The 26,403-nt window shown below is 37.4% G+C and overlaps 1 protein-coding gene across 1 annotated transcript; it reads left to right on the top strand.

Annotated features, from left to right (window-relative positions):
- The first annotated feature begins 10,959 nt into the window (after positions 1-10,959).
- On the top strand, positions 10,960-13,848 carry LOC149200162 (ubiquitin fusion degradation protein 1 B-like). The gene is made up of 6 exons (XM_089402624.1): positions 10,960-10,992; positions 11,296-11,417; positions 11,535-11,665; positions 11,881-12,110; positions 12,931-13,166; positions 13,261-13,848. The coding sequence occupies exons 1-6, from the start codon at positions 10,965-10,967 to the stop codon at positions 13,348-13,350; spliced, it is 837 nt and encodes a 278-aa protein (XP_089258750.1). The 5' UTR covers positions 10,960-10,964; the 3' UTR covers positions 13,351-13,848.
- The last annotated feature ends 12,555 nt before the right edge of the window (positions 13,849-26,403 follow it).

The following is a 26,403-nucleotide window of genomic DNA, read 5'->3' as shown; positions in this document are numbered from 1 at the left end:
TGGAAGCAGGGATCGACATCCGAGCCACTAATGTTCTGCATGTGCTAAGATTAGGGATGAATCTAATTTCAATGTCCCAGTTACGGGACAAGGGATATGATGTATACCTCATTGGAAAGAAAGTATACGTTAAGCATCTAGGCTGGAAGTTGAAAAAGCAAATTGGGATTCGAAGCAACAAGTTGTATAGGTTTCAGCTCGAATCGCCAACGACACTGATGGGCAACAACTATAATGGTGAGAAGGAGCGAAATGAATTATGGTACAGGCGAATGGGGCACTTACACCATGGAGCACTAAGGATGCTCAGAGAGACTATTACAGGGGTACCAGTCCTAAGCAATGAACATGACTTTTGCAGAGGATGTGTACTAGGAAAGTACGTTAAAGCAACTTTTCCCAGAAGTAACAATAGAGCAAGGGATGTATTAGGATTAATACACTCAGATATCTGCGGTCCTATGTCCACAACAACTCTTAGTGGTGGTGAATACTTCGTCACTTTTATCGATGATCACTCTAGAAAAACTTGGATCTATTTCTTAAAGACCAAGGATGAGGTCTTTGATCGTTTCTGAGAGTTCAAGGCTCTTGTTGAAAATATGATAGGGAAAAAGATAAAGGTATTGCGTTCAAATAACGGGGGAGAATATACAGACAAGAATTTCATAGATTTTTGCGCAAAGGAGGGCATCAAAAGAGAGTGGACAACTCCATATAACCCGGAGCGAAATGGAGTGGCAGAACGGAAGAATCGAACTATTGTTGGGGCAACCAAGGCCATGTTGTATGACCAGGATCTACCTAAGTATCTATGGGAAAAAGCTTGCAAAACGACAATATATATTCAGAATAGAACTCCTCATAAGGCATTGGGGAAGAGAATGCCCGAAGGAGTATTCACAGGGAAGAAGCCGGAAGTAAGTCATCTCAAGATATTTGGAAGCATGGCCTATTGACACATTCTAGACGAGAAGCGTAGCAAACTACAAAGAAGAGGTATTTCATAGGATACAACAAGACCTCAAAGTCATATAGAATCTACATTCCAGGCAACAGGAAAATTGTAGTAAGACGAGATGCAAAGTTCATGGAAGACAAATCTTTCAGGAAATCTCGTGACATGTTTGCAGAAGACTAGTCAGGGGATGTTCCGTAAGTCTAAGAACAACAAGGGCAGCGAGAAGGACAGGCAGAAGAGCATACACTTGGGACAACTACAGTGACTAGTACTAATATTTCCTCATGGGGGGAAATGCAGATGCTTCTCAATGGACAAAACAACAAGGTGGGGAGGAAGAATTGGTTGAACCTCCCACCACCAGTGGTAGAATGATCAAAGAAGTGCGGCAAACACTGAGGGATGCAGAGGAGTTTGTTGGAGCTCCTAGAGCCGAGAAGAGACAACGCAGACAACTAGATAGATACCAAGCATTGGTAGCTCAGGTTGGAGAACCCTGTAGTTTTTAGGAAGCTGTTCAACACCAACTGTGGGTGGATGCCATGGTGGAAGAGTACAACTCCATCATGACAAATGATGTTTGGGAAGTAGTACCTAGACTAGAAAATAGATCAGTTGTGGGTTCACGATGGATCTACAAGATCAAGAATGCTGTAGACGTCAGCATAGAGAAGTACCAGGCAAGGTTCGTGGCAAAGGGGTATGCTTAGCAAGAAGGGATAGACTATGAAGAGACTGTCGCCCCAATTGCTCGTTACACCTCTATCAGATCTGTTATAGTCGTAGCAGCTCAAATGGGATGGGATATTCACCAGATGGACGTCAAGACAACATTCTTGAACGGGGTTATAGAAGAAGAGGTGTATATAGAACAACTCGAAGGCTTCGAAACTCATGAGAAGAAGTCTCATGTTTTCAGGTTAAAGAAAGCCCTGCACGGGCTCAAGCAGGCACATAGAGCATGGTATGGTCAAATTGATAGTTACTTGCAGCAATTGGGATTTGTTAAGAGTGATGCTAATCCCAATCTCTACTATTTATTGGTAGAGAACGAGCCACTTATTTTGGTACTGTATGTAGATGACCTGTTTCTAACTGGATCATCTAGGCTCATCCAGGACTGCAAGAAGAATCTTGAAGCCGAATTCGACATGAAGGACTTGGGATTGATGGATTATTTTTTGGGGTTGGAAGTTTGGCAGAAGAATGGGGAGATATTCCTCGGTCAAGGAAGATATGCTATAGAGATTCTGAAGAGATTTAGAATGCAAGATTGTCGACCAATGGCTACTCCTATGATCACCAATTGGAAGAAAATAAATGCATCAGAGGATAAAGAGGTAGATCCCACCTTGTACAGACAACTCATTGGGTCACTTATGTATTTGGTAAACACTAGGCCAGCCATTTGTTTTGCGGTTAACACTCTTAGTCAGTTCATGGTGTAACCGAAAAGAGTGCATTGGGCAGCAGTTAGACACATACTCAGGTATGTACAAGGAACAGTCGGATATGGGTTGAAGTATTCGAGAGGAGAGGATGTCAGCTTGAATGGGTTCATTGATGCAAAGTGGGCAGGAAATTCAGTAGACTGAAAAAGTACCTCTGGGTATTGCTTCAGTGTTATATCAGGGATGATATCCCGGTGCAAAAGGAAGCAGAAATCAGTAGCACTGAGTTCAACAGAAGTAGAATATATGGCAGCCAACACAGCTACGTGCGAAGCCATCTGGCGTAGAAAATTGCTTGTGAGCCTATTCAGGGAAAGGATGGAGACGACCAGGTTTACTGTGATAATCAGAGTTGCATCAAACTCTCTGAGAATCCAGTATTTCATGATCGGTCGAAACATATAGATATCCATTGTCACTTTATCAGACACTGTGTTTAGCGTGGGGCAGTACAACTACAATATGTTGCCATAGGAGAACAACTGGCTGATATACTCACAAAGGTTCTCGGAAGAGCTAAGTTTACTTAGTTCAGAGAGCAGTTGGGTATGATTGAAAATTTGTTTCAGTAGCAGGAGCAAGATGTAGTGTTGGGTGACAGGACTAGCAACAACACGAATCCAAAGGGAGTTGTAGTACAGATGTAGCATTGACAGTAGTAGTGTCAAAGGCAACATTACAGTAGCAACAACAACGTAGTAGTTGATGGACAACATTTCAGGCATCAACAACGCAAAGAAGATGCTTTCGAGTCAGAGCAGTATGTAGAGAGGTAGTATATTGTTAGAGCACATTCCTCGCTAAGAGGGAGTGTTGATTTGGGGTAGCATTAGATGTGATCTAAGCCTCAAATTTTGCAGGGAGGCTTGGGCACAGGTATTCCAAAGAACCCAGAAAGCGTTTTGGTAAATTCCACCCAGAAGTGATTTTATTAAAATAATTAATATTTTAATGGGGTTCCTAAGTCTAAACTTAGGAAAATTAAAATATTAATGGGTATTAATCTAATCAGGGGTGAAACTTCTAGAAAAAGCCATGGATCAAGTCAAAACGATCTGAGCCTTTGATTATGTTTTAATCTAGGTCGTTGATTGCTCAACAAGAAGATATAAGAAGGGACTTGAGGGTCATTTGGAAAACACACCATGCAGATACTCAGTTGCCCAAGAGAAATCAATTTTCTCACTGGTCGAAGTTCGACAAGGGAAAATCGATTCGGAGGGAGAGTTGCAAGTGGAGGAGAGACATAGAGGGTTCAACATCAAGTCAGGGGGACAAGGATGAAGACACAAAGCAGCAAAAGGAACAACGCTCGGCAGATTGACGCTGGGAGAGGTAGCGCTGGCCTGAGTGGCGCAGGCCAGTCCAGAGGCTAGATAAATTGACGCTGGGCAAGCCAGGGAGACGCAGAGGGTCAAGGAACCTCTCTCTCAAGTCAGACACTTGTTCATCAACGTCTGTAAATATTTCTCAGTTCTATATTGCTAGGTGAAATTTTGTAATGTTGATTTTTGCTGAAGAATAATAAAACCCTCATTTGCTGCACCGATTTTCTCGCATTGGGGTTTTCAGGGGAAAATTGTCCAAAAATAACTGTGTTATGGTGTTTGTATATGTGCCAACATTTTTCTTACATTTAATTTCTGCAATGTTTTAGTGAAGGTTGCAGTAGAATATGTTTCGATATTTGCCGTAAGAATACAATAGATAACTTATCTCTGAAGTAATAAGTATAAGAAGTCATATTAATCATTGCAGTAGGATTTCTATTTTAGAAATTTTCACATACAAAACTTAGGGCTTGAGATCTATTCCATCAAATCTACAATTTGCCCAAAAAAATCAAATGCATACGTAAGCTAGTGCCTTTAGCTCAAGTTCCTTGGATTGTTGCTGTCCTTGGCAAACAATCCTTGTGCAATCATGCTATAGCTTCTCGATCTGCTCTGCTTCTTCAGATCATAGATCTGACCCTCCAACACTCGGATTTGACTTTCTTCTTGCAGATTTGACCCTCCAACACTCAAATTTGACTTTTGTCTTGTATATCTGACCCTTCAACACTCAGATCTGACTTTCTTCTTGTAGATCTGACCCTCCAGCACTCAAATATGACTTTCTTCTTGTAGATTTGACCTTCCAGCACTTAGATCTGACTTTCTTCTTGTAGATCTGACCTTCTAGTACTCACATGTGACTTTCTTCTGGCAGATTTGACCAACCAACATTGCGGCTAGATCCTCACACTCAACTTCCTTTCGCTTTTGGCAATGACTCTGTTAGCTGACTAGATTGTGGAGAAACTTGGCCTCCTTGCTACTGTGGCTCCTCTAAGGCAGATATGAGGCTAGGTCCTTTAGCCTCCCTCTCTCCATAAGTGAAAGTCTCCACTTGTGTGTCTATGCCTTTCCTTTGTCCTCCTATTTATAGTTTTCCTTTATGTTATTTGGGGAATCGTTGGTCCTTTAGGATTTTTTCCTCTCAACCCTTTAACCATAAATTAGAATAAACAATTAATTGACTTGGATCCAAACCCCATCCACTTGGGTAACTTGCCTAGCCAGCTCACTTTTGGTGGGTTTCCTTCTCTTGGAAATACCTTCTGAGCTACCCAAATTCTAGCAAACTTTGGGTGTCTCGCCCACAAGCTCTTATTTTTGTGGGTTTTATCCACTCGGAAACAACTTTTGAGCTACCCAATTTCAACACCACTACTTGGAAGTGGCCCTGCCTTTGAAACTGATCTGCAACCACATTCTTCTGGAAGAATTTGATCTTCGAATATACCATACTCCTTGAAATCTCCAGCTCCATGACTTTCCTTACATGTGCCACGACTTCTTTTTTCATGATCATGACTTTCCTTGCATGGTGCATGACTTCTTGACATGTACCATGACTTTCCTTACGTGTACCATGACTTCGTTGCATGGTCTACGACTTCCCTTGCACGCACCACAACTGTCCTCGCATGGTCTATGAATTTCCCTGCATGGCCTGGAAGACTCCACTCTCTTGCTTGAACCTGAAGGTTAGATTTCCACTAGGCGACTAACTCTCCTTCAGAATCTCCTTCTCAAGCCAGAGCCTCTTTGAGCCTACACAACTTCCTCTTGGATCACTCTACTGTGTCTCCCAGAAAGAGTTGGAACTAAACTTGTGTCCTTTCAAGGTTAGTCTCGAGCTGTGGTTGAACATTAGGCCTAGTCTACTATAGACCACTATAAGTCGACCCTACAAATGTCCGCATCTTCCTGGGTCAAACACCTCATATGCACATGGCTCCACTGTTGGATGTGTAACTCTGCATCCTAGTGAAGATATTTTCTCACGATCAACTTTCCATCCACACAAAACTACCTCATCCATGCTAAAGCACTCCCGATCAAGGCACTTGAGCTGTCTCAACTTACTTTGACAAGTCCACGAAAGTCCATCAACGGTGTCGGTAACCTGCCACACAACATACTGTTGTGCACCGAGTTCTCCACGAATCCACAAGAACTCCCATCCTATCTTGTCACCAAAACAGTGAAGACCACATCTTCATGCTAAACCTCTTGCCCCATGTCTAGCCAACTCACTTAGTAATATTGCTAGTTCCCACAATAGTGTCACAACTACCTCCTAGAGCTGACACTTATGCGCACTCTATTCTAGCTTCCCTTCAAAGTAGCTCTGATACCATGTTGAAATTTCCACGCACCCTAGGTTTGGTCCATGCCTTAGCTAAGCACATAAACACACTAGAGATGCCCAACTATAAAGTACTTTACACAATGAAATATAATAGCAATGAGATAAATAACAATGCACAAGATTTATAGCTCAAGACATTTTCTTTATTAGTCCTTAAATAAGAAAACCATAGGGCTCCCATACCAGGGATCATGGCCCTTTACAAATTCTATTACAATGCTATAATACAAGTATGTCCTTTGACCAATAATATAGGGCCGAGGCCAATTCCTTTAAGTCCTCATTTGCCTACAAAAATACAACCAACAGGATACTTAACTCCTAGGCTTGCTCCTTTAGCCCACAATCCTCTATAGTTGACCACCTGTCCTTTGCAACCAACTGTTAATGTCGTGTATCCTTCTACAGGTCCTTGTGTCTATTGATTCCAATCTCTGCTAGCCATGTCTAGACCTCTCCCAACTCCCCTTTGCTGCTACAACATTCCTTTTCTAGCATCTGCCAACTTTGTTTTTCCTTCGACCTATTCCTTTTGGGCTGGCATCCTCCACACAAAAGGTCTCGACCACCTTTGTTTTGTCCTCGACCTAGTGTTTTGGGTTGCGACCTGCATGCGACCCTGCATGTGCCCTGTGACCTTGTGTGGCTTGTTGCCTTGCCTGTGGCCTACGACCCTCCCTTTCTCAAAATTGTGACCTACTCCAATCTCCAACGTCAGCCCTACTTAACCTTCAAAGGCAGAAAATAATTCCTTAACTTGGCTTTCCTTTGCTTGCTGTGGCTCCTCTAGGGCTGTCTTGTGGCTTGGTCACTTTAGCCTCCTCCACTCCACATGATGAATGTCCTTCTCCACTTGTACTTTAGCCTATCCTTTGGCCTTCAATGTATACTGGTTCAAGGGGTGTGAAACCCCAAGGGTCATGTCTCTTGGGCCTTGATGGCCTACATGACTCAATTACATTAAATTCATTTTCTTGGGTTTCAAGCCCATTCCTTTGGGTCCAAACCCAAAAGCTTGGGTGCCTCGCCCACAAGCTCTTCTTTTTGTGGGTTTTCCACTCGGAAATACCTTCCGAGCTACCCAATTTCAACATCTCCCAAAGAGAGGGAGTGGACTACGACATGACATTTCCTCTAGTCGTTGGGACACTTCCATTAGAGTAGTTCTTTAGTTTCGTTTATGGGATGGAGGATGCATTAGATGGATATGAAGACAACTTTCCTTAATGGGATCACTGAGGGAGAAGTGTACATAGAAGAAGCTTAGGGCTTTGTGGTAAATGGAGGCGTGTCCCATGTGTGCAGGCTTAAGAAAGCCTTCTATGGAATCAAACAAGTATTGAGAGCATTGTATTCACCAAAAACAAAGCATATTCTAACTTATATTATATATTTTGTTTAGATTGATTCGCTCATTTTTGGTGTTGCATGTAGATGATTTGTTTTTGGTGGGTGTATAGATGCTTACTGCAAGGTGTAAAGTAGATGTGGTAGCTAAGTTCGAGATGGAAATCAACGTGATGCATTACTCCTTGGGGTTGGAGGTTTGGCAGAGATGAGGGGAGATTTTCCTTGGGTAGGGTAAGTATGCAGTTCAAATTCTGAAAAGGTTTTGGATGGAGGATTGCAAACCTATGGCCACACCCATGATTACTAATTCAAAGAACATGACAACTTCAGATTTCGAGTTGGTGGATCTTGTGATGTACTGGTAGCTAATAGATTCCTTAATGTATGTGGTCATTATGTATTTGGTCAACACTAGGCCAGCTATATGTTTTACAATGAACACCTTGAGTTAGTTCATGGTGGAGTCAAGGTAGGAGCATTGGCTAGCAGCAAAACATGTGCTTAGGTATTTGGGGGGCATAGTGGAGTATGGCCTGATATATCGTGGAGATTGTGAAGTAAAGTTGTAGGGTTGTTAAGACTCAAATTGGGTAGGTAGTGTTCTATATATGAAGAGCACTTTTAGGGTGTTGTTTTAGCTTGGGGTCAACTATGGTATCATGGTTCAATAGGAAGCAGACTTCCATGGTACTTAGTTCACTGGATCTAGAATACATGGCAACTAGTATTGCTAGTTGTGGAGTCATTTGCCTTTGCAAATTACTTGTAGTATTGTTTGATTTGGAGTTTGAACCTACAATCATTTACTATGATAATTGGAGTTGTAAGATGACATGTCCAAGCATATAGAGATAAAATCCTGCTTCTTATGAAATAGGGTTCAGAAGGGAGCAATGAAGCTCTAGCATATTCCCATGGATTAGCACTTAGTTGATATCTTGACCAATTTCTTTCCAAGAGGGAAGTTTGAGCTATTTAGAGACAAGTTTGGATTGGTGCAGATTTTGTTCTGCACTAAGAGGGATTGTTGAGAATTATAGCTTGGATAAGAACTTCCAAATAGGTTTAATATGAACGCGCAAGTAGTTCAATATATTTTTGAAAAATATTTCTATTTTGTAATACAATTCTAATAAAGTGACAGTCTTATATGTAGCTATCAAGACATCAAAATTGTATCTCATGCATGCATGAATTAGACTAGGAGTAGATGCAAAAAAAATTAGGGTTTTGGTCTCAACTAAAAATATAAAGACAAGTCAAGACAGAGGTTTTCAGTGAGGTTTTCACACATTGTTGAGCAGTTGAGCAGATCAACAGAGAGCAGCCAGGAAAGGGACTTTTTTTGCAATGTGCAGTTCTATACAGCTGTACAGAAGTTAGAACAGTAACATATGGTCATACAGACAATTCCATATGGGTCCATGCAGTCGTGCAGATAAACCATATGGGCGTATACACAACTTGTATAGCAGGACATACTCTTTCAGCAGGTTGTTCCACCAAGTTCGGGGTGGTTTTGTTAAATGTGCTATGCTGCTTTTTCTAGCAGCTTGTGGGGGTTTGTAAGATTAGGAATGAAAAGTTGCTTTTGAAAGAGTAATTACTTGTGTATGTGTGATATTGATTTTATACTTCCGTTCTTTAATTTACATCTATTGTGTGATTGCTGCTATGGTCTGAAATTTATTTCTGCATTAATTGAATCCAACATTTACTTCGTTAATTGAGATCACAAGGACTTCAGTCACCTAGGCTTGGAAATTTCTACACTGCATACTTGTTGAAAGGCCTAAAATGTTCACCTCTTTTTTGAATCATTAGATAAGGTTTGCAGCTATTTTTATGCCCTACTTGGGGGTAGATGTCATCTGCTATAGATAGCATGATGATATTTAATCCTAATCGTTGGTCCAATAATTGGATTACTTTTCCAATCACCCTAAGTCACTGGGTTCATTGAACTTCAAGGTCAAAATTCAAAATTTGTCGAATTTCAAGATAAATCGAACAAAATTGTTTAAGGTTCAGTGAACTTGAAAATGAATCTTAGTTGAAGTCAACCTTGAATAAATTCCACATAAAATTTGCAGAGTTTGATGGGATTTGAATTGGAGTTCATTTTGGAGGGTTGGAAAATAATTAAATAAGAATGAACTGCACTAACTTCCTCCTCTCTCTGTGTATGGTATTATTCTTTCCTCTTGACACTGCTCTCTAGAGTCCAGTCCATTCCTGAAAGTCAATTTCTGAGTTGGAGTGAGACAATCTACTGTCAAGTGACTATAAAGTTATAAACTTGACGCTGAGTCGATAGGTGACAGTGGTGACACACAGACAGGGTTAAGGATTGAGGTTCATTCACAGGTGACCACTGAGAACCTCCTAGGGTAAAGGTTCGTTTGTGGCCGCCATCGCTACTTTTGTTGTATTTTATTACGTATATTTTCTAATTTAGTGTACATTTTATAATTTTATTATGTATATCACTAATATATCATTAGGGATGTTTATATTTTATTATTACTTATATTTTATAATTTTATATTTCATTTAGATGTATTTTATATTTTTCAATTATGTATACTTTATAGTTTTTTAATCATATGTTTTTAATTTTTGAAATTTCAGTTTTATTTTCATGTTGTTTACATGCCATTTTCATATCTATCATATGTATATGAAATGTATTAAATTTATAATATATATTTTTAAATTTTCAAATTTTATACTCTTTCAATTTAATGTTTCTTGTTAAATATTTGTTGAAGAACTCGAACTCAAACCAGGTTACTTGGCCTCTGATTATCTCCGACAACTGTGTGAAATTGAAGATTGACTTCATTTTTAGTTTCCTGATGGGATAGTTTTTCCCATTTTGAGTTTAGCATTTGCTATGGCTACTGTTTCTACCCTGCAAATAGGACTTTGTGACTATACGTTTTGGCCTTGTCAGCTTTTCTGGGACAAATGCGTGATTAGCATATTTCCAGTGATTAGCTTTTCAGGGACAATAGATTCCTTCGTCATTTTCAGGGACATTAGATTCATTCGTCATGCTCAGCACGTACACAGGCATTACTTATTTTCTAAGCTTCTCCTTAGGAAAGGGATCAAAAGTTAGCATTTCTCTACTGTTCAAGCATTAGCAAATATGCAACATATATGTTTTCATATTTTTCTTGAAGCACCAGTGAACATGCAATTGATTTTTTATCATAGTAGTGTTATATTGTTACTTGAGCATACAATTTTAATAAAAAAATATGGTTCTCATGATGATACTTGGCTCTCTTGATGCAGCCTCAGCTGGAAACTGGTGACAAAAGTATGTGACTTTCAAAATTTTCCAAGTGTCTATATCTGAAATTATTTTATATTGATTTTCCACATTCAGCCCTAGTTTGTAATACAGATTTTAGTTCATTGAATTTTCCTTTTAGACAGTTGAATTTGATTCCATGATATCTTCTGATTGTTCTTTCTGTCAATTATCAGTTATAATGCCTCCGTCAGCTCTTGATCGTCTGGGTAAGTAAATGCTTTATTAAGGTGTTACTGTTGGTTATATATCCTGGTAGCTATGTGCTTAACATTTTCTTAATCAAATAACACTCTGGAGAACTGTATTGTAGCATACGTTTAGGGTTGATCATATGTTTAATATTTGTTTGCCCACAAATTGTCATGTCAGTAATGTGGTTCATTTAGTGGCCATTTATACTACTTTGGTCATCTTTTTGTGTGCATTTCATCCTGGATGGTACTACTATGTCTCCTATCCTGAAGTAAATCTCGTTTTCATTTCATTACCATTGTTTGATGGATTTACAGCATCTCTGCACATAGATTATCCAATGCTTTTTGAGCTTCATAATCCAGTAACACAGCGCACATCACACTGTGGAGTACTTGAGTTTATTGCTGAGGAGGGCATGATATATATGCCATATTGGGTATGTGTCAACATGCTGTCTTGGAAAATTTGTGAGAACTGGCAGGTTTATTTGTCTCAGGATTTGATACTGTCTATCAGTTCCATGAAACTTATTATGTTCTTTTATGGTTTTCAGATGATGGAAAATATGCTTTTAGCAGAGGGTGATACAGTAGAAGTGAAAAATGCCACCCTTCCGAAAGGGACATATGTCAAACTGCAGCCCCATACAAAGGATTTTCTCGACATATCTAATCCTAAAGCAGTGTGAGTGCTAAAGATAAATGTCAAACTGCAGCTCCATACAACGATTTTCGTGCATTCTGTTTTAATTGCAGTGTGCAGATTTGTAGAGATTCAAATTGTGTGTAACATGATGATAATTAGCAAATTTAAATGCGTGAAATAAGGCATATGCAAGTTATGATTCTTGGAAAACTTTTTTAGAGTAGTACAGTTAATTTTATTTTCAATTATTGCAGGTTGGAGACTAGTTTGAGGAACTTCTCCTGCTTGACCACAGGTGATAGCATCATGGTAGCTTATAACAACAAGAAATACTATATAGACATAGTTGAGGCAAAACCAGCTTCTGCCATAACTATTATTGAGACAGATTGTGAGGTGGATTTTGCTCCTCCTCTTGATTACAAAGAACCAGAAAGAGTTCCAGCCAAACCTGCTCCTTCTGCAAGCACAACAGCATCTGAAGGTTTGTATTGGCTGGCCTTTTTTTCTTTTCATTTGCTACCTTCCATTAGAAACCTTTGGTGAAAAATGAAGTGGAGGACAAATGCCAATAGGAATTATATACATGAACACTTTGATTTAGGGAAAGGTATAATCCTTGTTGTGACAAGTGACTTATATTGTCCTTGGTCATGGACAAATATTTGCCTTTTATGGTGGATGCTTATTGAAGTATGTTGAGAGATGATGCACCTACAAGTTAAATTTTAAGAGGAAATAATCACCCCGAAGGCTGCAGTATGGCAAATGCAGTACCATGAGTGCATGCTTCTGAGATTATGTATATTTTTTGTAGGTCTACATGCTTTTTGGTACTGTGACATTCGTATAAGCCTAATTCTAAGCTACAGTTAAGATCCCTATGATAGAGTCTACCTATTAATTTATACTTCTGTATCTTCAAAAGAATAAGTGAAGCGGCATCCTTTTGAGAGTTTTTCAGTCTTGCAATCCGTAATGGCCAAGCCTTACTATCATTTCTTCGACAGCCAGATATGTAGTTGAAAAAAGATATTTTGATAAATAAAATATTTAATAATGTAGTTATTCAAGGTTATCTCCTCATGATTGTAATGCCAGACATGTGGTGAGTAGACGAACTTTCTCCTCTGCAGCAATGGTTTATTGGTCTTGAAACTTTAATAAACAGGAGATGAAAATACGATTTGACTTCATATGTTAAGAAACCACAGATTGATTTATTTGAACTCACAAATTCTTTAATAGAAATAAATGATTATTGCCATTTTACTGAAGTAACACTGGTGGCTTTCCAAATTCAGAGGAATCAAAAGATGTGGCAGAACCGAAATTTACTCCCTTTACTGGAGTTGGAAAGCGTCTGGATGGGAAACCATCGACTTCCTCTGGGAGGTCAGAAACAATATCCCATCTTACAAACAATAAAACATCAGGGCCTGGTTCTTCTTTGGGCGCTTCACAACGCCGTCCATCAGGAAAGCTTGTATTTGGCTCAGGCACGGGTAATATTCCGGCCAATGCTTCTGATACTTCTAAGGTAACTATACGTTCTTTCATCTCACTAGAACAGAGTTCACTCACCTTCCTTTGCTATTCAAGGGTTATTCTAACCTGGTGGTTTTAATCTATAGGCGACTGTGAAGGAGGTCAAACAGGAGGTACCAAAGGAAGAACCAAAGTTCCAGGCATTTACTGGTAAAAAATATTCATTGAAGGATTGAAAAGCTCCGCTTCTCAATTTTGTGTGCTGTGATAATCTGTCAGAGTGTATCCATATCTTGGAGCTCTATATGATGATTACAAGTTAAGTTCTAGAATCGCAATGTATGTGTTTGCACACAATTTTTTTCTTTTAAGTTATATAATTTTATCACCTGGGCTAATTTAAACAAGTTAATTGATGCTCTATTTGGCCATTAATGCATTTTCTTATCGAGGGCCATAAATATTTGTAAGTTTTGATAGAATTAGGTTGTATTTTTGTCAATGATTGTGCTTTCAATGGCACAGACGTGTAGCAGAAGTTCAGAATGCTTTGTTTTCATCCAGAAGGAGACATGGATTGAAGACTTGAATGCCTTCTCAGAAACTAAAATGGTCGACAGTCATAAATGTGTGAAAAAGGCTGCTTTTGAATGTCCCACTAATTTAAGAGCAATGATTATGGCAAAAAGCCTTTTTTATGGCTTTTTTCGAAGGAAAAAATACTAATTTCTATTTATCGAGAGAATAGAAATCACATTTCTCAAAGTGTTATCTGCTCAGATTAAAATCTGAGCCCAGTCGTGCATCATCCAAAGGATGATAAAAGAACTGTGAACAACTTCACAAAAAGAATCAAACACGTGTTCTACTGTTTACAGAATATAAAAGGTTACATGAAGGAATATGCATCCCAGCACCAGCTAAAATTGAGTCTGAACACAAACAAATGGAAATTTTTATATAAAATTTTCCTCAATTCTCTACTATAATATACTTCAATATTGAGGCAGCTATTTTGTGTTGTTGTATGTAGCCTTGTAATTTTTTTTGAAGTTGTTGCATGTAGCCGTGCCATTATATTGCTATGCTGAATAAATCACAAGAATACATCAAAAGTTCACCATTCTTACCTTTGATGTACCTTTGCTAATAAATCACAAGAGTGCATAAAAAGTTCACCATTTATACCTTTGATGCAATGCTAAAGGTTGAAAATGGTTGGTAATGCATGAAAAATATATTACTATTTATACTTTTAATGTGAAAATGGCAAAAGTGATTGACCAACCTATCCGTTTAAGATTTATATACAACTTATTTTACTTCTGCAATTTATAAGTTTTTGTGGTAATTGTAGTTGTATGTGTGTTATATATTGTGGTAGGTGTGTGTAGCCTTGTAAATATTTTTAGTAGTTGTATGCGACTGTTATTATTTGTGAATAGATCGCAAGAAAGTTCTATGACAAGAATGCATAAAGAGTATATCACCATAATTTATAAAAACTATATCACCATTATTGGATACAAAATAATAAAAAGTAAATAATTATTCATACATAAATAAAAAATGACATATTTTCAAACTTTATATAATTGATTGTCCCTTGTGCAATTTACAAGTTTGTGGTGACTTTATAATAACTGTTAGAATAAAAATATTGAATATTGCAATTCATATCATGTAAAGTTAAATGGTGAAAGTTATTTGTTAGGGGACCATCAAAAATATACTGCAATTCATTTTATGTAGGGTTAAATGACGAAAATGACAAAAGCAGTTCATTTTATGTAAGGTTAAGTGGTGAAAATGACAAATCAAGATGAACGATGTATTGGTTGATTGTTATTATGATAATTGTATGGGAGATTTTTAATTTTGAATAGAATTATAGGATTATAATACACACTTAACCCATATTATTATGTTAATTGTGTTAATTTTTTTTTTATTCTAAATATTTTTCTTTTTTTTTTCTATTTGTAATTAAATATGGCTTATTTTTATTATATTTGATATATATTATTATTATAATTCTTATAATATTAATTAATCTAATGATATTTTTATTAACTTTATTATTAATTAAGACTAACTATATTATTAATTAAGACTAATAGGAGGACTTGATGACTAATGGTATATTATATTGATAATTTTTATGATATTAATAATACTTTTAGTATCTTGAATTTTAGTGTATTTTATTTGAAATATTTTATATTGATGATTTTTATGATATTAATAATATTTTAGCATCTTGTCTCAATGTTTGGTTCATTGAAGTTTGTGTTTTGAATTATTTTTTTAGCCATCATTATTGGTTGGAATAGGATTTGAAAAAATTAAACGTATAATGTGTTAGTTGGCCACAAGCCTACTTTTGCTAGAGAATTAGAACCCACAAATAAGAGATGGGTGTATGGGTAAGCAATGAGTGGAGATTTCACATAGTTCACTTTGGTGTTTAACACCCAACATGGGTATGGAGATTTCACATAGTTCACTTTGGTGTTTAACACCCAACATGGTTATGGGGCATGTAGGTTAGTTTTTAAACACATTTTTGTTACCTCCATCTTTGGTATGTGTTCCTTGTCTTGAGTTTTCATCAATACCACCTTTGGATATTATTACTTCCAAGCCATGCCTTTTTTGATCATTAGGGAGAATTACTCTAAAGAAGGAATGATAAGAAGGTTAAGTTTTGCTTAGTAAAATATTTCTCGATTAAATTCAAATTTGAGTTTCATATACACCTTATTTAATAGAAAGGTTGTTGATTGTTTAATATAATGCTTTGTTGACTTGTGCATCTAATTATTTGTTGAGAGCTTGCTTGATCATATTAATTTCCACTTGACCATGTCTTTGTTGCTTTGTCAAAGAAACATTTTTGAAAATCAACATGTGTATAATGGTCTCTTTATTCACAATGACTAAAGCATTTCTTTGTTCATATTGACTAAAATGGGGAATATTAATCTTTGCATCAAATTTAAGTTGATTAATAAGAATTTGAGACTTGCATTGCAAATGTCCCATCATCTATTGGATTTGAAATATGCAATCATTCTTAAGTTTTGCCGGAGAATTTCTTCCTTGCGAAGATGTATTGAGTTGATATAAAATTTTGACTTTATTGAAACATATCTAATTTACTTAGAAGGATTTATTCATATAAGATTCTTTTTACCTTTAGTTTCATACTTAGGGTAAGAAGGTAAAGGAGTTTTTAGTTTTCAAAATATTTATGGGGTTTTTTTTATTTTAGTGATCTTGTATAATAAAACTGAAAATTCAACGACAATGCACTTAAGTTGTAACCAAGTAGGATATTGGCTTTGATTTGGAAAAAATGTTTTTATAAGAAGTTGCTTACTAACACACGAGGTTGAGGGTTGCAATTCATGACCCAAACATCTTTGACTTGGGCACTTAGGACTTGCACATGGTCTTGTGACATGCTTTAAGAGTTATTCTCCCTAATTAATTGTATTATAATGGTCTTATCATGGCATAATTTGCCTAAAATATGAAGGGTGTAGATCATTCATCAATATAAGACAGATTTGAGGGTTGCTATGTGACCCAAACTTTTTGACTTAGGTGCTTAGGACTCACACACACTGTCATGAGATGTTAGTCTTCCAATTTAATCACATTCTAGTGGTCTTATTGTGGCCTCATTTTCCCTTAAGTATGCAGGGTTCAAAGCATGATCATTGGAATATGGATTTACTAAAGTCCAAGCATTGTAGAAACCCAAGTGTTTGAATTTTCCCTTTTTAAAGAAGTTTAATAATACACGAGGCTTGGGATTGCAACACATGAATTGCACATAGTTCTACATCCCAATCATCTTGTTATGGCCCCATTTTTCCTATGTATGAAGGATGCAAAACATTGATCAACAAAAGATGGATTCATTAAAGGCCTAGACTTGTAGAATCTTTAGTATGTAGACAGGGACAAGGTTAAAGCCTTATTTGTATAAGTGGATTATAAATGATTGCCAGATTCTAGAATCTTTTGGAATCCTCTATAATTGACTCATCCACACATATATATGATGTTAATGCAATAATGTAAAGATGGCTATGGTTGTTGTTCATTGTTTTGTTGAAAGACTTAATGTGTATTTGACCCTTGGTTGTCTGAAGTTAGTTCTACATTGTAAAATGTGTATTTTGTCTAAACTATGAGACCATTGAGCAATACCCATGTTGAAGGTGCAAGACTTGGATGTAATCTCTTATATGTTGGATATAATGGATTTATATTGTTGGTCTACTAATTTTTGTTTTGTTGTTGTGTATCTATATGATGTTTATATTATTGCGATATCTACTTGTGAATTACTTTTTGTTTGTTTAGATGTTTGGGATTAAGGTTTATGAATGGAATCTCCATCTCCACTAATCTTCAACGCTTTCTGCCTTATTTAATCAACTATTAAACATGCTTTGTTTGAGGGCTCCTTCCTTTGGAATGTTGAATTTGTTAGCAAACTAAACTGTTGTATATTTTTGTTAAACACTTATTGTGGACCTTGGGTCTGTAAAAGACCCAACAATAACGTTCTATTGTTAGACCTAGACACATGCATATAGTAGAGACACATTGGAGGCCGATGAATACTTAGCTTCAAACTCACTTGAAATGAGGATGCACAAGTTTGCATGCTTATAAAGTGCATATCTAGGTGATGATTTAGTAAGATTTAAAGACAAACACTTCTTATGGTGCTTACATGAAATTTTTCTGTTGGATTTTTAGTGAATTTGTATGAAGGGGTAGACAATATTTGCAAGGAAGCATTGTCATTGGGTTTCACAGCGAAGAATTGAATACATTATTGAGAATTTGTTAAAGATCTAGTTCTCTAATCATGATTTGACTTGAGTGGTTGACTTTTGGTTCAAAGGTGTTGTAAAAGGTTATGCTTTGGAATTAGTAGTGGAATGCCATAAATCTTTGACGAAAGTGTTATAATTTTTCAAGAAAATATTGTGCAGAAAGTTGATTGAGGAAATACTTGTGTGGGTAAAAATGTGAGGGGAATATTATATGCTCCAAAGCCCCATTGGTATGGAAGTGTAAGCCCTACTTGGGAGTTGGAACAATAGGGATCATGGAATATTTATCGAGGAAATGCTTGAGTGGATAAAGATGATGATGGTGGAGCATGACGATTATGAACATGGATGATGTTGGTGGATGATAGTGGAACATGATGATGATGCATAAGCACTATGTAGGATTGGGACGATTAGGAGAACTTGATGACATATATAGTAACTCACGCCGATGAATATACCAATGATGATAATCATAGAGGATGTTGAAATTTAATGAAAAACATGATATTAAAACTATGTAGAGGTTACATAAATAAGTTGACAAGGAGAATTGGAAAAAAATTATACTAGTCAAAAGTCCCTAATAATAATGTATAGTTTTGAGATGCATCATGAACATGAAATGGTACAAAAAATGAGAGAAGCATGGAAAAAAGCTTCAACCAGTCTCAAAGTGGAAGAGGATCAAGAAAGTTTTTTGATGCAAAGAATTGAGGAGCTAATGGAGATAGATGAATCCTTTAAGTGGTTGGGATGGCATATGTGTGATAATGGATGGGATGTAAATACACGGGCCACAGGTGTAGTGATGTTAGCTAATCTCATTGGCCTAGAAGTCACCATGGAAGTAAGGGAAGCATAAAGTTAAGATGAATGCGTGCTTGAGTACACGATTTTGGTATTTTTAAACATGTGGACTTTCATGCAATTGAGGAGGTTGAATATAATGATAGTGATGCTGGTCCATCCTACATCTTAACACTACACCTATTGTTCTTTATCAAAATCTATTGATTGTTGCTGCATATAGTTCTTTTGTCTCTGTGTGCGCATGTGAGATTAGTAGTCAATGTGCCCCTACTATTGTGTCTTTAACTAATGTGGACACATTCATTGTAGTAATCATAATTTGTCCATGATATTCTCTAGTTTTGTAAGTGTAGCTGTAGTGTTCTATCTAGGGTACTAGACTAGACCATATTTATTATCGACCAGGATGCGTAAGCTTAGAGGCATGCGTCTAAAGTACATAGACATAAAGGATTATTAGCTAAGTGGTTATGATGTAGGTCACATAACTTCTTTACGGAAGATCGGGGTATGTTACCTATCATCCAAACACTTAGGTCACTTTGCTAATATACCTAATTACAACACTGTCATTAAATTCATTTACCAAATTAAACACTGTGTATCACTGCAAACCAAGATTTCAATCTCCTTATAGAGACATTATACATAAAACCTTTGTTTAGCAAATACCCAACATTCACTAATATTCATACAAGATAAAAATATACAGAGATCATAAACAGATTTTGAAATGAAAACAAAGTTCATTACATTGCTTTAAAAGACAACACAGGGATCGAATCCCTTACAGGACGTGCTTCACGATCTCAGTGATGATTGTTCAAGCATTATCACAAACACAAACCATATGCATTCGATTGAAATCAACAACCAATCTTAACTATTGAAATCGGAAACCAATCTTAACTACTGTGCATCTCATGTAATACCCTAAGTTGCGAATAAAACGAAAATGACAGTATAACAATTTAACGCAGGGCCCGTCCGTGTTCCAGAGGTATACTGGACTATATTCAACCGGTTATCAAATCAACGCAACAAGACAAGGGTCGTGACTGTAACTGGATTCTTGATATTAAGTTCAAAACCCTGTTTCAAATGATACAACGATTAACCATCCATTGATTACACCGGACTGTATTTACATATGTCTTTTTACAACCCTTACATTTCGAAAACGAATGTACATTCATGATATGGCTGTTGCCGCTTTTACCATGTCGAGATTTTTAAAATGTTTCCATCCTAAACTGATTTCAAAAAAAGAACAAAAACTAAATCAATTTAGAATGCTCTGCTGTTGCTGCCTTTGTCGCCAGTATGCCATACTTTGACCTGTGTTGACCGCGCATGTAGGAGGGTCGATTCTGCTGTAGGATAGGTATTCGTCCATGCTTGGACATTCTACTTTTCATCCCTGCCTTTCGCTCTAGCCTAGCTGTTGTGCCACATGTCAAACAATGAGGCAATTACAGGATATTGGAACTTCCTGTAACCATTTTACCAAAAACTTCTAATTCTTTAACATAAAACTCCTAAATCAATTTCAATGCATTTTAATAACTATAGGACTATTAACTAATCAATTTTCAAGGAATCTAAGAGATATATGATGAAAAGAAGTAGGCAAATGATATGTTTTAGGAGGAAAAAGGAGGTCATATGATGGTACCAACATCTCTCCCCGACTTAAGGAATTAGCATGTCCTCATGCTAACCCCGAAGTGCTTCCCTTGAACTCTGTCCCTGCCTGGATCTCTGCTGCCTTTAGCAATGTGTCCACATTCTTTTTCACCTGGGTATCTTTCTGACCCTTGAGCTCCTGCTTTAATCTTTTGTATTTTTCTTTGAGGGTCTTCTTCTGATTGTACCACTTAGTGGCCCAATTACAAATATCCGTTTGCTCAGCCTCCAGTTCACTGATTATTTTCCTTAACTTTTCATTCTTCTTTTGAGTTTCTTTACTCTGCGCTCGGAGCATTTCATTTTCTTTCTTGATAACTTTTTCTAGCATATTAGCCTCCATGAGCTCTTCCTTTAATTCTTCAATTTGTTTCTCCAATTTCTTCTGTCTCTTAATGGGAGGTGGTGAACATTTTTCCTGCTTGTTATTGCTTTCTACCTCTATATCAACTCCTGGCCCTGGTGGTGAGCGGTCACCACTCTCAACATCCATTGGTATAGGTGCATTGGATTCAAGCTGGTCTTCTTGTAATTGGGCTTTTGGTGTCCTCCTTGTTCTTCGTGAGTAAGTGGTGAAAATTTTATCTTGTTCTGCCCTCTTAGTATCTTCCTTTCTCATTTTCCTAGTCCTTATGCTGCTCACAGGTAGAGGTGCCTTGCTGGCTTTGGATACTGGGATTTCTTCATCAATATCCTTCATGAACCCTGAGTCCTCCTGCAATTCTTCTTTGTCTTCCTCATCTCTAATTTGGTTAGCAGCTAAGAACTCCTTCCACATTTTCTCTCTTCTCTGCAATTCATGCTCAATAAGAATTTTAATTAAGCCAAAGTGGTATAGGCTCTTGTCTTCATTTCCCTTCTGCTTTTGAATGGTCTTCGACATCTTAGTTAGGCTTTGTAATAGAAAATATGGTAGACTGATAACACATTGTCTTTTCAAGTGGAGCAGTAATTTAATGTGGTATAGATAGACAATACTGTAACGGCCCTCGCAGGTTATGAATTTTTGAAGGATATAGACCATCTCATCCCAGGGATGCATCAACCAACTTCTTGGAACACCTTTCTTCCAGTTAACTGATGAGACTCTAGATCTAGACATAAACTGCGTCCACGATTTATCTTTAAATTGCTTTGTTTTAAAGTACTTCTCCCCTTCTGGGCTAATCCCTATTGACTGGGCTATAGTGTCCTCTGAAACCCTGAATGAGAAGTTACCTATCAGGGCTTTCTCTCCATTGAATGTGAAAGCAAATTGTTTGGTAACCTCTTCGTTACTTCCATGAAATTTTTCTAAAAAGGGTAACCACTGTATCTCTCTGAGAATGGAAATGCAATCTTCATGATATTGAGAACTGTCGAACACACTCGGCTCGACCCTATTAGTCATAGTGGCAGAGGATCGTGCTCTAACCCTTCTCTGTTTATGTTTTACAATTTCAACAAAGAAATTTCAATTTGTTACCTGGTGTTTCGCTCCCTTAATCTTCAGTATGATGCTCGGTCGGTCGACTGTCTTATTACTTTGGTGGGAGTCGAAACCGAGTGGTTATATTTCCCTCTTGTGGCGCTCACTGCTTCCGATTCTTGTCAAAACCAAATGGTAATATTTCCTTCGGCGCTCACTGCTTCTGATTCTTATTGTGGAAGTCACGGGAATCAAATGCCAGCGTAAGATAACTGAGAATGATGGTGGGATAACTAGCTGTACTTACTTCATAGCATATTCATTCTTTTAGAACAGAGGAGTGTTGTACTGCTTGTATAGATGTCATCATAAGAGCGTTGAAGGCGTATATGCAATACTGGGTATGATTTCAGGGAGTCCTCTGAATCATTTGGCTACGTCGGGTGGTGGAGTCATAATTCGGCCGTGTGGAATACAATGAATAGGCCGCTTTACATTTGTTTCTTTCCCTTTTATTTTTTAAACACAATCCACCACGTGTCCTGTTTCGGTTGGCATTCGGTCAAATGGAAGATGTTGGTATGGCTATAGGATGCATTTAGCATAACAAGGTTGATGTGTTGGTAATGGGTTTAGACGTATGAATAGGTTGAAGTATGAAAAATGATAAGAATCGGTGGGATAAAGGATGATGAAAAATGTAGGTGTCCTTGAAATCGATCATAACAGTCACAGTCATTAAATTTACATTAAAAATTGATCTAAGAAATTAAATGTTAAGAATAAGAAACATATTACTCTTTTGTTGGTTGTTGTTGTATTGACATGCTGAGTAGTACTAGTCCCTTTTGACTGTTCTTTTGCTTGTTGTAATAGGTCCCTTGAGAGAGATTGAATGTAGCAGGTCCCTTGAGAAATATTTGAATGCAACAGGTCCCTTGAGAAAGATTTGAAGATGTTCATGCAGCTCCTTATATGTATACAGGTTCTTTGAGCTTGGGTATTTGATGGAGTCTTAGTGCCCAGCAACCTGTGAATGAAGCTTTGTTGAAGTAACCCTGAAGTAACAGTTTCTTAACAGGTCCCTTTGATGTGTCTTAAACAGGTCCCATTACTGCTGGTGTTGATAGCATGGTCTTCTGGACAGAACAGGTCCCCCTGGATAATGTTTATAACCGGGTCCCTCTGAGATAAAACAATGACAAAACAACTTATTTATTGAAGTCTGGAATGCTGGAACAAGCTGCTTTGGAAATTTACAGTGAAGAGATAGGATAAGAAATCTTTAAGAATTTACAATGGAGAGATAAAAGAACAAAATGCTGATGCTTTTCTCCCCCACTAAAGTTTTGACTTGTCCTCAAGTCATTATTGAGTTGATAATTCAAACAGTGAACAAAAGAAAGAGAATTCTTACCCGCCAATGAATTGGTTTTCAAGTAAGAATTCGGGGTTAGAGTGTGACAGAGGCTGGTTTTCACATCTAACCCATTTTTTTTATATTTTTATATATATATTTTTTAGTTTTTGTTTTATATATATATATATATATTTTATTTCTTTTTGACTCTGAAATTGAAAGGAAATGAACTAAGACAGTGATATTGCAGCTGAGGGCTGCAGTATCTCAACCTCTTTTTTTTGAGATATTGTTTGGAGAAAATCTTGCTTGCGGATGGGCTTAGTGTATAGTTTTAGGCGATGACCATTGACAGTAAAGGAATGGCCTTCTCCATCAATAGTTTTGAGCTTGACTGAACCATTGTCGTAAGCCTGAAAGATTTGGTATGGGCCCATCCAATGGGTGGTGAACTTGGCTTTATGATCTCTGAATTTAGAGTCAAAAAGTAAAGCCCAGTCACCTTCCTTGAACTGCTTCTTCTTGATATGTGCATCATGCCACTGCTTCCTCTGTTTTTGCATGAGGATTGTGGTTTCCTCTGCTTGCTGCCTCATTTCATCCAGCTGGTTCAACTGCTGAATTCTTTCTTGTTGTGCTTGGTCCAAGTCAATTTGCGAATCTGCAGCCAGTTTAAAAGTATGTATTTGAAACTCAATAGGAAGCATTACCTCTTTGCCGTACACCAACTGATATGGTGTAAATCCTGTAGTATCCTTCCACGTAATTCTGTAAGCCCAGAGTGCATCTTTGAGCTTCTCTTCCCAATTCTTCCTGTTCATTGCAACAATTTTAGTAATGATCCCTTCCAATGTTTTGTTTGTGGATTCCACCTGCCCATTGGCCTGTGGATGGTAAGGGGTACTTTTCCTATGCTTGATTTGGTATTTGTCTGTGATGTCCTTCACTAGCTTTGAGGTGAATTGAGTACCTTGATCAATCACAATTTCCCTTGGTACTCCATACCTCACAAAAATCTCTTCAAAAAGGAAATTTACTACTGTGTGTTCGGTGGCTCTAACCAGTGCTTTTGCTTCAGCCCACTTTGTGACGTAATCAGTACATACTAAGATGTACTTCTTACCATTGGAGGTTGGGTTAATGGGTCCTATAAAGTCTAGAGCCCATTTGTCAAATGGCTCTAGGTGAACTTGGGGCTGAAGGGGCATGTCATCGGTAGCTGTTGGCCTACCCATTCTTTGGCAGCTATCACAACTCTTTACATACTTCTTGGCATCCTTGAAAATGGATGGCCAGTAGTATCCAAGAGTAAGAACTTTGAATGCTGTCCGCTTAGCTGCAAAATGCCCACCACACGGTTCATCATGGCAAGATTTTAAAATATCAATTACCTCATCATTTATTACACATCTTCTAATGATCATATCATAACCAGTGTAAAATAAATCACCATTAAGCCATGAATATCTAACACTTTGTTTGACTAGTCTCTTCCTTTCCTTTGCAGTAAAGTGTGGAGGTGTCCTTCCTGTAGATAAATAATTGGCCAAATCAGCATACCAAGGAGTTACTATGGAAATTACAAATAGATTTTCATCTGGAAAAGAATCTTCAACTGGAACAACCTCACCTGGATTTTGCAGTCTAGAAAGAAAATCTGCCACCTGGTTCTCTTTGCCTGGTCTATCTAACACTGTGATGTTAAATTCCTGTAACAATAATAACCATCTGGCAACTCTGCCACTAGTTATTGGTTTATTCATTAAATTTCTAATGGAAGAATGATCAGTATGTACAAAGACCTCATAACCAGTTATATAATGTCGGAATTTATTCACAGCATAAATGATGGCAAGTGTTTCCTTTTCTGTAACTGTGTAGTTTAACTCTGCAGGTGTTAGATTTTTGCTAATGAAATAAATGACATAAGTACAAGATTCCTCTTTTTGGCCTAATGAGGCACCCACTGCGGTGTCAGATGCATCCGTGAAGATATGAAATGGTAGGCTCCAATTAGGCCCTCTCAAGACTGGTGCCGTTGATAACTTCTTTTTGAGTTGTTCGAATGCTTGTTGACAGTTCTCATTCCAGTTGAAAAGTATATCTTTGGTTAGAAGTTTAAACAAAGGTAAAGCTATTTTACTAAAATGTTCAATAAATTTTCTGTAATAGCTTGCATACCCAAGGAAACTTCTTACCTCTCTCTGATTCTGTGGAATTGGAAAATCAGCAATGATCTGGATCTTTGCTAGGTCAACCTTGATGCCTTGAAAAGAAATATAGTGGCCTAACACTATCCCTTCGTTTAACATCATAAATCACTTTTCATTGCTGAGGGACAGGTTAGCTTCAATACATCTTTTCAAAACTCTCTCAAGGTTTTCTAATGCATGTTCAAATGAATTGCCATATACTGAAAAATCATCCATGTAAACTTCAACACAATCATGAATTAAATCAGCGAAAATAGCTAACACAACTCTCTGAAATGTAGCTGGAGCGTTGCAAAGTCCAAATGGCAAAACATTGCAAGCATAAGTACCCCAAGGACATGTGAATGTGGTTTTGTCCTGGTCTTCGGAGGCTATCTTGATCTGGTTGTAGCCACTGAAACCATGAAGAAAAGAAAATGATGATTTGCCAGCTAGGGTGTCTAACACTTGGTCAATAAATGGTAGTGGGAAATAATCTTTGAGCGTTGCTTTGTTCAGCTACCTGTAATCAACACAAATGCACCACTTCCCATTTTTCTTGGGCACTATAACCAATGGGGATACCCACTCACTGTCAGAAATAGGATATATAAAATTAACTCTCAAAAGTTTTTGCAATTCTTCTCTGACAATATCTTGGAGCATGGGGTTCATTCTTCTCTGTGGTTGCCTCACTGGTTTGATGGTGCTATCTGTATAGATATGGTGAGTGCATGTGTCGGGGTGAATCCCATGCATATCGGTGTAGTCCCAAGCAAAGGCTTTTTGGTATTTTCTCAAGAGTCGAATAAATTTCTCTTGCTGAGATGAGTCTAGGTGATTTCCTATGTTCAGAGTTTTCCCTGGACTAATCTCTATGATCTGACTCTGTGTGTTGGTGATGGATTGAACTGGAAAAATGTCGTGAAATGTGGTTTGTAAAGATTGAATGGTACATGTTTCCTGAAAGT

Source organism: Pinus tabuliformis, chromosome 2_1 (assembly GCF_031772625.1).
Source record: "Pinus tabuliformis cultivar Carrire ecotype Pingquan chromosome 2_1, CPIR1, whole genome shotgun sequence".
Classification (NCBI taxonomy): Eukaryota; Viridiplantae; Streptophyta; class Pinopsida; order Pinales; family Pinaceae; genus Pinus; species Pinus tabuliformis.
The sequence above is the reverse complement of the archived record's forward strand: the minus strand, read 5'-3'. Positions and strand labels throughout refer to the sequence as shown.